The sequence below is a fragment of the Daucus carota genome, chromosome 5 (genome assembly GCF_001625215.2).
Source record: "Daucus carota subsp. sativus chromosome 5, DH1 v3.0, whole genome shotgun sequence".
Lineage (NCBI taxonomy): Eukaryota > Viridiplantae > Streptophyta > Magnoliopsida > Apiales > Apiaceae > Daucus > Daucus carota.
Genome location: NC_030385.2, coordinates 3,978,855 through 3,995,088, shown reverse-complemented (window position 1 = coordinate 3,995,088; position 16,234 = coordinate 3,978,855). Strand labels below are relative to the sequence as shown.

Here is a 16,234-nt window from a genome sequence, read left to right as displayed (position 1 = left end):
GGAAATACAAATTAGAATTTTGACCTTTTAATTGGATAGAAATTTTTAATAAAACTCACATACTAATTAATTTAATAAATTGACGATATACAAGGCATACATTCTAATTTTAACTTAACCATGATTATGGATTATTAGATTGGGTTTTTCTAAATATAATTAATTAAAGTTACTTGCATTATCCTGCAACAAATATACTATTATGGTTTAATTGAAAAAAACATGATAGTTGTATAATTTTTTCGGTAATTAAGTCATAAAAATATTATTTATAAAGTTTTACACATTATTTTTGAATGTTACCAAAACCAGATAAAAAGTTATGAATTCTAATATTTATGATAATATATTTAGATTTTATCAAGTTTATTTATTATTTATTTTTAATTAAAACAAGAAATTAACTATATAATAAAATATAAATAATAAATATAATTAATAAAATATAATTTTATTATTTTAAATACTAGAAGTCATAACCTTTTACTTGGTTTTGGTAACATTCAAAAATAATGTGTAAAACTTTATAAATAATATTTTTACTGCTCGAAATCATATTTCAAGGTACTTGTTTGATATTTATGACCACTTCAGTGACCATCTTGATGAGTTCAGTAACCAACTTGATACATTAAGCCTACTTCAGTGACCGACCTGATAACTAACCCTAATATCTTAAATAAAATTTTTGAAAAAATTTATAAATCGAGTAAACTAGCAGAGAGTACAGATATTTCTTCTCCGAAGAAAAAACTAACGGCCTGTTTGAACCTTAGATTGTTCTATATATATATATGATTTATTTTAATTGATGTGATTGTCGTATATTTAGAATAATTTATTATTATTAAAAATAAGAGCTAATTAAAATCAATTAAACTCATAAATTTTACTGTAGTTGCATTGTATCATAAAAAATGGAAATATTATGTTCAGAGCTCAAAAAGTATGAAAAGATAAAAGGGTTAATAATCAAGTGAGTCATCAAGGTGGGTTGGATATATCAAGTTGGTCACCGAACTCAAAACGGTCTCAAGTTGGTCACTTAAGTCAGATACATGTATCACTAAATACGAGTTCAAGGAGTAAAGATATTATTCACAGAGTTTTACACATTATTCTTGAATGTTACCACAACTAAGTACAAGGTTATGACTTATAATATTTATCATAATGTACTTAGAATTTTATCAAGTTTGTTTACTATTTATTTTTAATTAAAGCAAAAAAAATAACTATATAATAAAAAATAAATAATAAATAAACTTGATAAAATCTTATTATATTATCGTAAATACTAGAAGTCATAACCTCGTACTTAGTTGTGGTAACATTCAAGAATAATATATAAAGCACTATAAATAATATTTTTACTCCATGAGTTCATATTTAAAGATACCTCTTATTGACTTCAGTGATCAATTTGAGACGGTTTTGAGTTCAGTGACCAACTTGATATTTCGACTTCACTTTGGTGACTCACTTGATTATTAACCCAAAGATAAAATTACCCTCACATTATTTTTGTTCTTTTGCTGTTATTGTGTATGCATACTTGTTTGCTCAATTGCTCTGGAAATTAAAACGTCCCATGTGTATCGTTCAAAAGCATCAATGTCAGGATGCGAATATAAAGGTCGCAGACAACTTAAAGTACTGTAATAAAGTGGGTACAAAAATTTAAAAACAAGAAAATAATTTAAGGAGCCTAGAATAAAAGAGACAGCTCAAACTTGGAAGCATTAGTCAAAATAGAATAATAAAAAGAGACAAAGACAGATGAAATGCTGCTAATAATACTCTGACTATTCAATTCATTCAATCATTTCCCCACCTGTGTTCTTGTGTGCTTTCTGCCAACCCCAAGAACCCAAACTCCACAAAATTCCATTCTTTGAAAAATATTGCATTTTTGCTTGAAGCTTTGAGTTAAAAAGTGATCATGGCCAGATTCTCAGGGACAACACAGAAGTGCAAGGCATGTGAGAAGACTGTGTATGTCATGGATGAACTCACTGCTGATAACAAAGTCTATCACAAGTCTTGTTTTAGATGTCATCACTGCAAGGGCACCCTCAAGGTACTATGATAATCTTTGATCATGGGTGCATTTAAATTTGCATAGAATTTTCTTGAGTTTTTTTGGATGATGGATTGATTGATTTTAAGTGTCTTTAAGGGTTTTATAGGTTTTGATTGTTGATGAGCTATATGTATTTGAATTTGTATTTTTGGCTATGATCTTAGCTTCTTGAGTTGATCAACATGGATGGAATTAGGTTGGATTTTGTCATTGTTGTACCTTGATACTTGATATTGGTAAGGAATTGGAAGTTTTAAATTTATGCAGAATTTCTTGCATAGTTTCTCTATGATCTAAGGTTGCCAATTTATGTTTATGAAAAAAAAAAAAAAAAAGTTGCCAATTTACCAGTCTTGTTAATCTTAATGGTAGACCTAATCTGAACTTGTTAATAAAGGTACAAATTAGTGAAATGCCATGTTGGGGTAGGTAAGAGTAATCCTTTGCCAGTAGCTTTCTGCGCTATTCATTGAATTAAACTGGGATTTTGCAGAATCATTTTTTATGGATTAATGGAAGTAAACAGAAGTTGGTATTACTCACCAATCACCACAAGTACACAAGTTGGATACATGTCAGTTATCTTTCTATGAGACGTATATGCTGGATAGCCATACAAAGTCTAGCTACATATTAAATGTATGACACTGTTGTGTCATTAAATTCGATATTTGATTCCCTATTGTGTTTTCCTCTTTCTTTCCCCTGTGAGCGGACACGACATAACACAATTAGGATACTCAAACGGCTAGAACAGTCAAATGAGTGAGTCAAATGAAGTTCACACTAGAAAACTTATGCGATCATGTAAAGAATCGGATTGATCACAAGACCCCGATTTGGCTTAATTACCCAGCATCACTCGGTGGTACTTTCTGTGTCATGTAGCAACTTAGGAAGGAGTGGAAATACTTGAGGATCAAAAACGTAAAGACCAGCTTATCAATTAATGCCAAGTTATAATGTTTTTGGATTTTGCTACTTCTTGTAAGAAGACAAGAATCTTTTCTTCTTAGTACTGGAAATTTAATGTAGTTCTCTCTTAGAATCTAATTAAATGAACACGATAATATGTTTTACGCAGAATTTGAGGCAATTCAGAAAGGCGGAACTTTGGGTGGTTCACCGTATCATCTTGGCCTTAAACCCAGATATTATTTCCATTGACTATTGTGGATCACAGTTTTATAAATTGTGGCTAATTGTCATTTATGCGCTTCCCCTGTTGTCTTCAGCTGCGAACGACAAGTTCCTCCTCTCTGTTTCTTTCCTATCCTCTTTTCATCAAGTAACCCCGTCATGTCTTGGTCCACTTTTTCTTTGTGTGCTCTGCCTCTCTGATAAAAATCGATGAATCACCTTCTTCAGCTATTTTAGAGACACTAGCAGTTTCACAAACTAGTCAAGCCTTGAAAGTTGAGAGACGTTTGTTGTCGTTAAACTTTAAATGTCGAACATTGTGTTGGAGACATGTAAAAAGTTAGAATCTCTATTTTGTTGAACCTCTTTCTTTAAGGCCTCAAGCTATCCTTTCATCCCTAGTTTTTCATATTGTATTAAATGATAGATATTTCCAATCTAATTTTGGTTGAATTCAGATATTCTATAGCTTTCCTACAGCTTTTCCAATTTTGTAGGTTTTTATATGACATTATTTTATTACGTCAATATTGTCTTGACTGGAATCTTATCTTTGTGTAATTTGGATTACCAATTTGTTTTCATATTCTATAATATATGTTTAAGCTTTCCATGTATTACTCGATTCAATTGATTTCTTAGATGATTCAGCTCAGTGTCAGTAATATACAAACTGTGCTGGGTTCCGTTTAAACATTAACCATTTTCAGTATTGTTTAATAGTTTTACCGAATTCATCCTCATCGTATTCCCTTGTTTTTATGCAGCTTTTTAATTATTCCTCTTTTGAGGGAGTGCTATACTGCAAACCTCACTTTGATCAATTGTTTAAGATGACAGGCAGCTTGGATAAGAGTTTTGAAGGTTTGTTTTGTTTTACAAACATATTTGTTTTTCCTCCAGTATGTCATATTCTGAATTAAATTTATTTTCTTTTTAATTGCTTAGGTGCTTCAAAAACAAGAGTTGAAAGATCTGCAGATCAGGTGCTCATCTAATTTTACCTCTATTTCTCACATTTGCACAACAATTTGCATGAACTTGAGGATTACTTTGAAAGCATGAAGTTTGTCTTATCTTGCATATTTGATTGATTTTTCTTCTCAGGGACAAAATAACACTAGAATCTCGCGTATGTTTGGAGGAACCCAGGAAAAGTGTGTTGCTTGCAAGAAAACTGTCTACCCTATTGAAAAGGTATGTCATGTGATGTGAAGGCATGGGGAAAAAGATAATACCATTAGCGACTAGTTTTTGGTTTCCGCCCTAGTTCACAAACAAAATCAAATATTAACTTCTGCCAAATACTGATCTTCAAAAATTAATAACTTTTGCCATATACTGATCCTTGTAAAATTATGTCTTTTATGGTCTCACAATTGATACGCTATCCGTTATAAATACTGATGGTTCTTCACTGTTATTGCAGGTGGCGGTTGATGGCACTGCATACCATAGGGCTTGTTTCAAGTGCAGCCACGGAGGCTGTTTTATAAGTCCATCAAATTTTGTTGCTCATGAGCATCAAATTTATTGCAGGCATCATCACTCACAGCTCTTCAAGGCAAAGGGAAACTTCAGCCAACTGGTCAAACAGGATCAAGTCAAAGAGATGCTCGAACAGGATCAAGTTAAAGAAGTGATCAAACAGGATCAAGTCAAAGAGGTGGTCAAACAGGATCAAGTTAAAGAGGTGGAAAAACAGAATCAAGTTAAAGAGGTGGAAAAACATGATCAAGTTAAAGAGGTAGAAAAACATGATCAAGTTACAGATGTGGTCAAACATGATGGAGTTACAGATGTGGTCAAACATGATGAAGTCAAAGAGGTGACTGAGAACACAACAACAATATGATGGTACATGCATTATACAAAGATCTCAGTATTTCACATGATGAATTCATGAAAGTGAAGATCTAAGCCAGAGTCTTGTGCAATTGTTAGCATGTACAAGTAAAGAGGTTTTTCTTACAATTACCATTTTTCCGGTATTCTATTATCATAGATGATTTACAATATAGGAGAGCTCTTTTAAATTTCAAACATTGAGTGGTGAGTTTTGCAATATATGCTGCGTGATTTTTGAATAACTAAAAGCTTCTTTTTCCTGTCAAGTATGCTGAGGGTTGAACCCAAAGAGTTATTGTCATTGTGTTTATTCCAAGTTCTGTTTATTCTGATCTGCATCTGGATGAATTGTTATACATCTCTTTGTGGTTATTTATCGCGGAGATGACCTGTTTAGTTGCGCGATGAAACTACTCTAAACCGGATTAAAACATCAGTCAGATGGTCTTTATTTGTTGAACACATCATGTATCCAATCTTCAAAACAGAAGGAATATTTTTAGCTGAAAGTCTGAAACTAATGAAATTATTTTCAGCACTCAAGAAGTTACAATAATGTTTCTAGACAGACTCAAATCTCCTTACAAACCAGAAGCAGATAAGATGGAGCTAAATAACCTCATCTTTGCTATACACAACACTTCATCAAATTTGAGCATTGATAAGATCATGTAAATCTTAGAAATCTGAATCAATTTAATCTGCTACAAAACCATTTTGACCGCAAACAGCTCACGTATACATGCTTCCGGGTACTACTGGTCTGATGGGGGTTTTGGCGAGCAGCGAATAAACTTGGTCAGCTGCTGGATTCAGAGATGCTATTGAGTGATGGATGCCATCCTCTTGATCTTGCAGTTGCAGAATTTGTCGATAAAGATTTTCTTGGTCGATGTCTATCGTGTTTTATCACCTGCAGATGACCATTACATGTCTTTCTAGTTAATTCAGCAGAAGATTTAATAATCTCGCAGATAATTACATAAATAATATTGACATTAGTACCAACCTGATGTTTACTAATTTTCTGGCATTCAAAATCTGAACTTGGCTTCTCATCTCTCTTGGAGACTAATTCTACTGATTGCTTCTTCTGTATCTTTGCATGTTTTTTCGCCAACAATTCCCTCATCACCTCTACAAAATCAGCAAGACTTTCATTAGTATGTCATATAATACTTCAAATATGTCACTGAAAATAACTTTTAATCCACTTTTATATGTAATTTTCTGTTTTCTAAAATAATTTAAGATTGACTTATAATCTTTGGTCAAACATTAGTCAATTTGACCAATAAAAATTGAAACGTGACAACTAAAAAGGGACGGAGGAAGTATAAACAAACTAAAATCATTTATACCTTGAGCAGTGATGAGTCTGTAGGTATGGCCAAGGAGAAGAGTGTCAGTTGGCCGCAGAAGCTTGATACGTGTTATACGAAGAGGCTCCCCCGTGGTGGCAGCCGCCGTGGTGGTGGTGGTGAGCAGAAGAGCCACATAATGAGAAGGATTCAACTTGATGATTTGAGAAGCAGGGACAGAGGAATAAAGCTTGTCTACTCTACCAGAGGGATGTTGAATCGCTATACTTGCATTATCAATGGCTTGACAGTTCCCCATTGTCGCGTTTTCTTTCAAAAATACTACTACGACTACTACTACTACTACTGCTACTACGACGACTACTAATGCCGGTGATGAGCGGTAGTCTTATAATTCACGAGAATGATGTGAGAAGAGGCTGGGTGAGACTGCAGTATGATTTGCAAATGAGTCTCTTTATAGGCACCAACCCAAGCCAAGCACATTATGTAATTCCAGCATATGCTTTCGGAGGGACCCCATTTGTCACGCCCAGATTTATCTTATTCGGATTCTCGTATCAGAGCTAACGCTACATGAATAAGATTACTAACAAATTCTCAAATATACTTTGTCGATTCACGTATTAATGCAATTCACGCCTTACTCAATTATTGGACCGATACTTAAGATCATCGTTTTTTAGCTATTTTGGACCAAACAACTTTGACGTCGTATTTTAAGCTTATTCCAACACATAATATTCAAATTTTAAATTTGAGTCTAACAAGCTAGCTAACTTACTCAAATGATAAACTTATAAACTTAAGAACTCGGGTCTAACAAGCTAGCTAATTCAGATATAAAAGATCCGAACTTAAAAACTCGGGTCTAACACTAATTTGACAAAATAAAATACATTTTTTTTGTTAAACTGATGTCCGGATCAATTTACGCGCACCTCGATTAATTCGGTTGGACATACTTGCACACTCATTCCCTGAGTATAGTAGCCCACAACTCGCGACCTCAAAATAGTAAGTCTTAAGCGTCACTATCCAACTATCCGAGACCGACGGCAAGTGAAATACATCTTGTTTAGGTTTAAAATGGAGTGGAAGCAAGCTGAGCTGGTGTGCATTAGGTTTTCACTGCTGCTGATTGATGGCCACCACTGTCTCACGACCTCTTTATCGGAACAACACGCGAGCATGGAAATTAGTGGATATTTATTCACCAGGAATTCATATTTTACAGAAAAGGCCATGCTCATGCTCTCCCGTCACTTGCTTTATTGCATCAATTTAAATAATTATGTATATAAATTCGGTTTGTGAATGGGACAGGCAACAGTAATAAGTGAATGTCGCGTGTGAAATTGTGGCTACTCATTCACCTTTGCCTGCATTGTCTCAACTTTACTGATTCCAGTGCAAATTGTTGTGCTCCAAATATTGGCCGTGTAGGCCTAGTACTCACTGGGGATTTCGATAGTCGAAAATTATAATTACATTTTCGTATGTGCGAAATTTGTGAGCTGTTCTCTAAACTCGAGAGAAAGAGAGAGTCAAATTTGAGTCGAGCTCTGATACATCGTAAATGATCGATTCTTCAAAAATCTCAACCCATCTGACAAAAATTGAGAATATACGAAAATAGGAGTCTGTATACGGCCGGGTCAGGGTGTATCATGTTAGTCGAGAATATAAAAATGTGTCGAAAATTAAAATGTCAAAAAAAAATTAGAGGACTGTTTGGGTAAGTTTAAAAAAGTGCTTCTTGATTAAAGTAAAGAAGTGGAGAAGAATTGACAAATAAACTAAAAATTATAAGTGATTAAACTGCTTGGAAAAGAAGTACAAATCCTCAAATAAGTTAGCATTATCAGTTAGTCGGTTTTTATGAATGCTTCTAGTTTTTTTACACAAATGGATATTGAGAAGTAAAAGCTGGTTCTTTTTTTATCAAAAAAGGCTGAAGTGGTCTTCATAAGTATGGCGAAACTGGCTCTGATTTCCAGCAGAGAGCGAATAAATAGTAGGTGGAAAATGGATAGTATTAGAGCAACTCCAATGCAATGCTATACTTGGTTCTATTGCTATATTATAGCATCAAAAGTAAAAAAACTCAACTCCAAAGGGGTGCTATATTTGGATGCATCCATGCATAGATGCATCCTTGGTTCTATATTTGAAACCAAGGATGGATCCATCCATGTTGCCACATCATCAATAGCTAGAAATTGGAAACTAGTTAATGAGTTAGGTAAAAGTTAATGAGTTGGTTCTATATAAAAGTTAGGTAAAAGTTAATAATTTGGTTAAATTTGAAACTAGTTATAGAATTTAGCATTGGAGTGCAAGTTCTATTTTAACACCAAAAAACACTTTTTAATGCTATATTATAGCAATAGCAATAGATATATAGCATCTAGCATTGGACTTGCTCTTAAAATGAAGCGATGCATCGTCAAAGATTTGATGCATGCTTCTAAACACAAATGATTCATTGGTGGTTAAAATTGGGAAATGAAGAATAATCAAGTGAAAAAATAATTAAACAATTGAGGAGGAAGTGGTTTCATTTCAAAGCTAGAAAGAGGAGACATAAAGTGGGGGGAAGGAATGATATGTTTGGTTTTTCTGTCCTCAAATAAAGACAGAAGAAGCTCCTTATTGTTGTCTGGAATCTGCACCATATATTCTTCTCACCTTTCAGTCCCTGTGACTTTCTCACTTTCTCTATCTTTCTTGCCCAATAATTCTATAACCTACCATATAATATTCTCCATATAAGGGAGAGCCTGTAAAGTTCACTGCAGTTCTGTGAGAGATGGGGGAGGGAGAGACTGGGGAGAAGGGAGGGAGGGAGAGAGAAAAATATTTAAAATAAGTTATGAAATTATGGGGCTGTTTGGGTGAGTTTAAAATAAGTGCTTCTTGCTTAAAGTAAAGAAGTGAAGTAGAAGTTATAAGCAAGTTAAGACTTATAAGTGATTAAAGTGTTTGAGAAAAAAGTAGAAGTCATGAAACAAAAGCTAGTATTATCAATTTTTTATAAGTGATTCTTGACTGTTTACCGAACGGTACGAAAAAGTGCTTCTAACTTATAAACCCAGAAGCCGACATTTAAGCCTTAGCCAAACGCCCCCTATATTTTATATGCATTTGAAAAATGTGTCAAGTAATATAATAAATTGTAAAAGAAAGAAAGATACGCAGTAATTTTTATGTGAAATTAGTGGGGTTCTAGTAGAGCATTGTCTTTTAACCCTATTTAAACAAGTATGATTCTATTGATTGAGGTATACACACTGTATAAATGAGGTTATTTCGACACCAACAATTTCAAGATGATTGCTAACTTTCACTGGTACGAATAGATAAGAAAAGCTAGAGGTGCAAGGACTCTTTTGATTCGATATGTCGTGCTCATTCAGTGGTGGGTGAGGTGAGTAGGATTTAGAGATGAAAAAAGCTATGAAATAGGGGACAGAGCATGTCTAGACCTGCACGGATCATAAATAAGTTGAGCGTTTGTTTCTGCTTATAAGTTAAAAAGTACATACATTTTTATGAATTACAAGCTACATATAAGATAAGCCAAACCGTATGAAATGCACAAGTTTCATCCCATCATAATTATTCTTTCATCCATTTAAGGAATGCAGTATTGTTGCTGTTCTTGATCAATTCTCTATTTAGCTGACGGTAACAATTTTAAAAATGGGCCAAAAGCAGCAAGCATGCTTCTTGCTCCTGCAGAGCTATGTAATTCACCAAAAGTTTCCGCCAACAAAAATGCTAATAGATTGCACTGACCGGATTGCTATCAAATTTATGACTATTGATGCTACTTTGAGATATTAGATACATATAGAAGATCGAAACCTGTTTGTGTTTATCACACAGAAGGGAAATGTTTGTTGAGATTGAAGGGCAACGCATAGAATTCCTCGCTTCTCGAGTCGGTCTTGAAAGATCGAAACTTGTCCCACCAATGTTTGCCTCTATCTTTCCTGATTTGACTATCCTTCTTATGCAATGTGCTGTCCAGGAAAACTGCTAAAATCCCAGCAACAAAGGCTTCTGATGAGAAAGGGACATTCACAATGTCATTGAACTGCAAGGAAAAATGAAGGGATTATTAGAATCAGTAACTCTATAATTCAATACAAATCTCAAACCACACGACTATCAGAATTCAAAGTAAACTTGGGCCTACCCATCTTGCAGACGTATGGACGGGGCCAAAACCTTTTATTGCAGTGTACTCATTGAAGTATTGGGGAACAGAGAAGCCCATAAAAACTGAGAATCCAAGTATGAATTTTGTGCGGAAGCTGTTTAGGTTGCAGAACTGGAGGAAACTTAAACCAGCAGCGCCTACACAGAAAATAACAGCAAGTGAAAATGTGATGTTTGTGCAGAATAATAAGACCAATAATGTCAATCTCAAAGGTCGTCCGCTATTCACTTTGTTCAAACATACCGACATAAGCAAAGAATAGGCAGTACAATGCAGCAAATATCGGTGTTGGAATAGAGGCGAACACAGCTCCAAATTTTCCTGCAGATGGAATTTTGTAAATATAGTTAAGAATGTCGGAAGATACACACAAAAAGAAGACCATGTAGTTCAAGCATTAAAACAAAATATATTAAATACCTAATACAGAAAAGAAGATCATAAAGCCAGCAGATATCTGTATGACTCGTCTACTTCCTACGCGAGTTAATGCCAAAAGGCCAGCATTTTCACTGCACAGTAAACATTAGTAGGGTCAATTAGAAGAATGAGCACAATCAATCATTGCATAAAAGGTTATATAACAACACTATTGGCATAGAAAAGATTCCAGATATATATGTGCATAAATTTATCCAGAATCTTTCTTTATTCAAACAAAAACTGGTTTCTCTTACATGGAAACCGAGGATCCATTCACAGTTCCAAATAACCCAGACAACAGGATAGCAATTCCCTGAAAATATATAAACAATTAACTCAGTCATCTCTGCATTTTTACTAATTTTATTCATATTATGCTAACTATCACCAAGTAGCATATACTTTATGTCTGCTTGTGCATATTATATTCAGTCTGTCCACAAGAAAACGATAGTACCCTCATCTGGCTTAGAAAACAAGAAATACCAAACAAAATCGTAAATCACCAACTTTCAACCAAATATTTAGGTGCCATTAATGGAGGGTATTATGTTAAGAAATAAATGCATATTCAGTGCAGTGTGGTATATAGTTGTATGTACATAGGTTCAAATGCTTCGGAACTATGTTATCCTATGCTGCTCCACAGACTAAAACAATGTTAATATGGCTGAGGAGTGAGGATCATTGTTATAAGAAAGGGAGTATATGTACGAGTTACGGGAGTGAGCTACCTGCCAGCCTACACCACGTCCGAGAATCGAAGGTGGCAAGGGAGTTGCACTAGCATATCTTGACACCGCAATAAAGCCACCAGTAGACTGCAAGTACCAGTAGAATGTTAGAAGCAGAAACAGATCACTACATAGAGAATTAATGTAAAACGACAATGATTATTCGGAACTTAAGAAACTGCCCATTATCATATTTCTTCTAAGTTTAGTATGAGCCTGCTAAAAACAAGTAGACAGAGATTTTCTTTATACATACTTATAGATTACGAGTTTTTAATCCAATAGCGCTGAAACATCAGCATAAAAAAAAAGAAGGAAGAAAAGCTGACCTCCACAAGTGCAACAAATGAAGCCATCATCATGGCAAAGGCTTCACCCGCATTAAATGATGGCGTTCCCCATTGAAATGGATGCGGAAAGCTGATCCTGCAGATGAAAAAAGTCCAAAAAATAATAAGGATTCCACTTACCCATGCCATCATGCAGTAGTAAGTATAAAACATACAGTTTCATATCAAAAAAAAAAAAAAAATCTCCGAGTTTCGCAGTGTAAACTGGGATCAGTTTGATCCCTGAATTTTAGTGACTTATTTTTCATATTTATATATATAATCGACATGTGTTCATATGATCAGTTAAACAATGTAACACTAATAATATGATTTAGTTTATTCTAAATGTTACTAGGTAAATCCATGTATATAACACAACTCATTACAAATATTCCACTATGTACGAAGTAATAATAGCATGTGCACATAATGAAGGAGAACTGATCAGATAATTCGTTAAGGATTGCCCTTACCATGGTGCACCACTGATAAGTCCTGCACGGTCTGTACGACAGCTAGTCTGTGTAGTGGGTGGCTTATTTTTATAGGCTCCGCTCACTGTAAGTATGTAAGCATAGAACCACACAATCACCACCGAAAATAAAACAGCAAAACGATCAAAGATATTTTTCCCGGGCCGTATAATATGGGACAAATACTGCAAATTAGCAACAAAAAAACAGGGGTGTGGCCAGTTAGTATCTAGGATGATTCTCAAAACAGGTAAAACAATAATTGTCTTGAAATGACTACAATCTAAGGGAGAAGTATAAATAATCATGTTATGTCATGACTCGTGAGGGGAAATCACCTGAGAGAAAAGTAGTAAAATGATAAGGTGCGGCAATCCAATTTCAACACACTTGGCAACCTGATTCACAAGTGCAAAGTTCAGATCACTACTGGCACAAGACGGGAAACAAGTAAGCATATCAAACACAAAGAGGGAGGGAGGGAGGGGGGGGGGGGCATATAAAACTCAAAGAGGGAGGGAGGGAGGGAGGGAGGGGGAGAGAGAGAGAGAGAGAGAGCATATAGAACTCAGAGGGGTGGAGATGCTACCAAATTTTTTCATGTTGAGGAGGGAGGGAGGGAGGGAGGGAGGGAGAGAAAGAGAGAGCATAAAAAACTCATACGGGGGGAGAGACTACCAAATTATTTCATGTCGAGTATGACTGTATGAGAAATCTATACTTACACCAGGAAAACCAAACTCATAGAGCCCAAAGCCAGCAAGAACAACCAACGGAACCGCAGATAGAGGACTTAAAAGCCTGAAATGCATCAAGAGATTAGTATCAATTGGAAGCAACAGCGGTAGGTGATTCTACATTCAGGGTTAAGCTGCCTCAAATTAAAACTGGAGGTCATATGTTAAACATTACAGACAATTTTGTAAAGCATACAGGACTAAACATAATGCTCTTATAAGCATACCAATAATTGCAGTCACCTGGTAATGTTACGCCACAGGCCACTGAAACCTAGGACTATCTGAAGAGTTGAGGCAACAATAAGTGCTCCCTGGATTGCCCGCATTATCTTCTTGAATTTCTGAGCAAACATTAAGACAATCATATTCCAAGTATTTAACAATAATAACACATTATTTTGCATGAAAAATTAACTTATAATATTTATAATAGCAACAGAAATATGAAAAAATATGGCTGCATATATAACAGCGGAACTAGTTAGATACATATTATCAGTACGTTGAAGGAAAGAAAACTTCCCTGACTTAATCTATAAAGGAAAAAAGTTCAGACACTGCATTAATTATTCGCGAACATCATGAGGAATACAGATAACATTCACTAACCTCCACAGGATCCTGGTCATTCCATCGATTAGAGAGGATAATAGATATTGTGGGAGCAACAAAGGTGTATGATCCTCCAATAACAGCAGGTAATCTACTTCCGAACAAAGTTTGCAGCAAAGTGTTTAGTCCAGCAACAAATAGTAAGGTTTGAACCACTTTCGCTTTCTCCTCCTATTACAAGTGGAATATATCATCAGGAAGAGTTCTGCACACTGTGACTAGACAAACAACGATAAATGAAAAAATCAAGCATATGATTTATTCCTATGACTAACATTTCCTCCTCCCATTTGAGGAACAAGAGCCGTGGGTATGATAACTGTTGTACCAAGCATTACAATGAAATGTTGGAAGCCTAATAGGATAGCCTCAGCTGCATCACAAGAATTCAATAATGTTATCAGCTTTTTATATCCCAATTCCCAATAATGCAGTAAAGATAGTTAGAGCAGATTTACTGTGAATAGTAAGGCCCCTAAAAAGAATGACTTCCAAGATACTTAATCAAAAGTGGTTCATAGCTAACAGCATAACCTTGCAAATTATAAAGGTATTATTAAGCACGGTGACCTGTGTTGTTATATAAGGAACATGCATGGACCTCCTTGCGCAACATTCGCCAGGACATAAACACATAGAACACCAGTAATGAGACCAAAGTAGAACCTTGTATAAGGAAAACAGACTAATACTAGATCACCTAGGACTTCTCCATTGATGTACAGAAAAACTTCAAGAAACCGTATGCAATTAACAACGATATTTAGCTGAGTAAATTGGTAAGAACACTAGGCCCCAACTTTGTATATAAAAATACATATATACCCTTTTGTTTTACAAAATGTTTCCTGGATTCTCTTCAAGACAAATTAAATTAATTTGGTTATTAACAAAGAGCTTATCAAATTTTCATATCTTTCCCCTGTTCACGAGACCCTCACATTGCAAACTGAACTGAAACTTCTCTCTTTCTATCAGATATACAGTTTCCCTTCTCATAAAGTCCCCAATCCTCACTGTGCACTCCATTCTTTCAGCCCCAAAAAATGTTCCGAACTTGGGTTTTATCTTCTATTCTCTCTCCGTAGAAATTTCAAACAAAATTCCCTAATCGTTTTAGATAACTAGTCAATGCATTCCATACGGACCAGAAATCATAGCAATCAACAAAAGGAACCCAAATATTATAGTCAAACCCAGATACACATATCAAATCACCAAACTAACACAGCTAATTTCCAACTAAAATCAAGCATACTAAAACAAAACAAAAAAATCAAGTGCAGTAAGAATCCAACCAAACACAAAATGCAGTTGAAACAAAAGTATTCAAGTGCATAAACAAGAATTTGATTGATATAAGGATTAATATAAGGATTTACGCACGCCAAGGTGGAGGGCTAGTAATGCAGTAAGACACATTGGGCAGCTGATCTTTCGGGGGATGAGGTCCTGGCTCATCTGCTTTTGCTGGTCCTGCTCCACCTCCTGCCATCTCTCTCTCTCTCTCTCTCTCTCTCTCTCTCTCTCTCTATTTCACAGCAATTTCACAGCTATATATAAATTATAAACCCTAAATTAAAAATCTCTCAGGACTTTAAGAACCAAAATCTGCAACAAAAAACAGATCACAAATCCACCAGTTATTACAATGAGAGCCCAAAAATGAAGTGCCTCTTTGTGTGTATGTGAGACAAAGTATGCAAAATGAATGTAAACTAGTACCAGAAGAGAATGGCAAGAAGAGAGAACCTCACAGACAACGTTGGAGAAGCAAAATCAAGTGGGGTTTTAATGTTATTGCATCCTCGTAAAATCCAGAGAGACCCCACCTCGAGATAAATGCTGTATGAAAAGGTGTGGAGAAAGAAATGAAAAAGAAACAAAGTTAGCAAAAAAGGCTTACTAAAAATTAATTACATAAAATAAAATTTTAATTCGAGGCCAATTTTGAAGAAATATAGGTAGCTCAAGTCTTGTATATTGAATTGGACACATCTCTCTCCGTGGAATCTCTCTCTGTCTCGCTGGAGATAAATTTAAATGTGGTGCCTTGTTTTTCTTTGTTTTTGAACAAGTTTGGTGAACAGTTCCGTTTAATAACGCTCCGCTGGACCCTGGATAAGTAATGGGAGTGATTGATATTTGATACATACAGGCTCCCATTAATGTTTGCGGGAATGTACAGGGAACAAAACGGTGTCGTTGTTGTTGAGAAAGAAAACTTGTCCTGGAAATATCACTTTCTGGACAGAATCCTCGTTGATTGTTGCAGTTATTATTACGACATACCGGTTTA

At 35.1% G+C, this 16,234-nt stretch overlaps 3 protein-coding genes across 4 annotated transcripts; 1 reads left to right on the top strand and 2 right to left on the bottom strand.

Annotated features, from left to right (window-relative positions):
* The first annotated feature begins 1,746 nt into the window (after positions 1-1,746).
* Positions 1,747-5,337, top strand: LOC108219914 (LIM domain-containing protein WLIM1). The gene is made up of 5 exons (XM_017393510.2): positions 1,747-2,080; positions 3,991-4,087; positions 4,172-4,209; positions 4,331-4,420; positions 4,653-5,337. The coding sequence occupies exons 1-5, from the start codon at positions 1,943-1,945 to the stop codon at positions 5,076-5,078; spliced, it is 789 nt and encodes a 262-aa protein (XP_017248999.1). The 5' UTR covers positions 1,747-1,942; the 3' UTR covers positions 5,079-5,337.
* A 230-nt stretch (positions 5,338-5,567) lies between these two features.
* Positions 5,568-6,852, bottom strand: LOC108219915 (uncharacterized). The gene is made up of 3 exons (XM_017393511.2): positions 6,433-6,852; positions 6,081-6,208; positions 5,568-5,984 (listed from the first exon to the last, which is right to left on the bottom strand). Exons 1-3 carry the CDS (start codon positions 6,689-6,691, stop codon positions 5,871-5,873), a joined length of 501 nt encoding a protein of 166 aa, XP_017249000.1. The 5' UTR covers positions 6,692-6,852; the 3' UTR covers positions 5,568-5,870.
* A 3,346-nt stretch (positions 6,853-10,198) lies between these two features.
* LOC108220466 (nucleobase-ascorbate transporter 6) lies at positions 10,199-16,166 on the bottom strand. 2 transcript variants are annotated; one of them, XM_017394244.2, is made up of 15 exons: positions 15,661-16,166; positions 15,322-15,546; positions 14,211-14,308; positions 13,933-14,106; positions 13,564-13,664; positions 13,309-13,384; positions 12,922-12,981; positions 12,584-12,768; positions 12,108-12,204; positions 11,779-11,865; positions 11,299-11,357; positions 11,042-11,133; positions 10,865-10,942; positions 10,598-10,758; positions 10,199-10,495 (listed from the first exon to the last, which is right to left on the bottom strand). In XM_017394244.2, the coding sequence occupies exons 2-15, from the start codon at positions 15,428-15,430 to the stop codon at positions 10,277-10,279; spliced, it is 1,596 nt and encodes a 531-aa protein (XP_017249733.1). In that variant the 5' UTR covers positions 15,431-15,546; positions 15,661-16,166; the 3' UTR covers positions 10,199-10,276. The 2 variants fall into 2 exon arrangements, with proteins under 2 accessions (XP_017249733.1, XP_017249734.1); XM_017394245.2 differs by having other exon boundaries at positions 15,688-16,166.
* Positions 16,167-16,234: the final 68 nt, after the last annotated feature.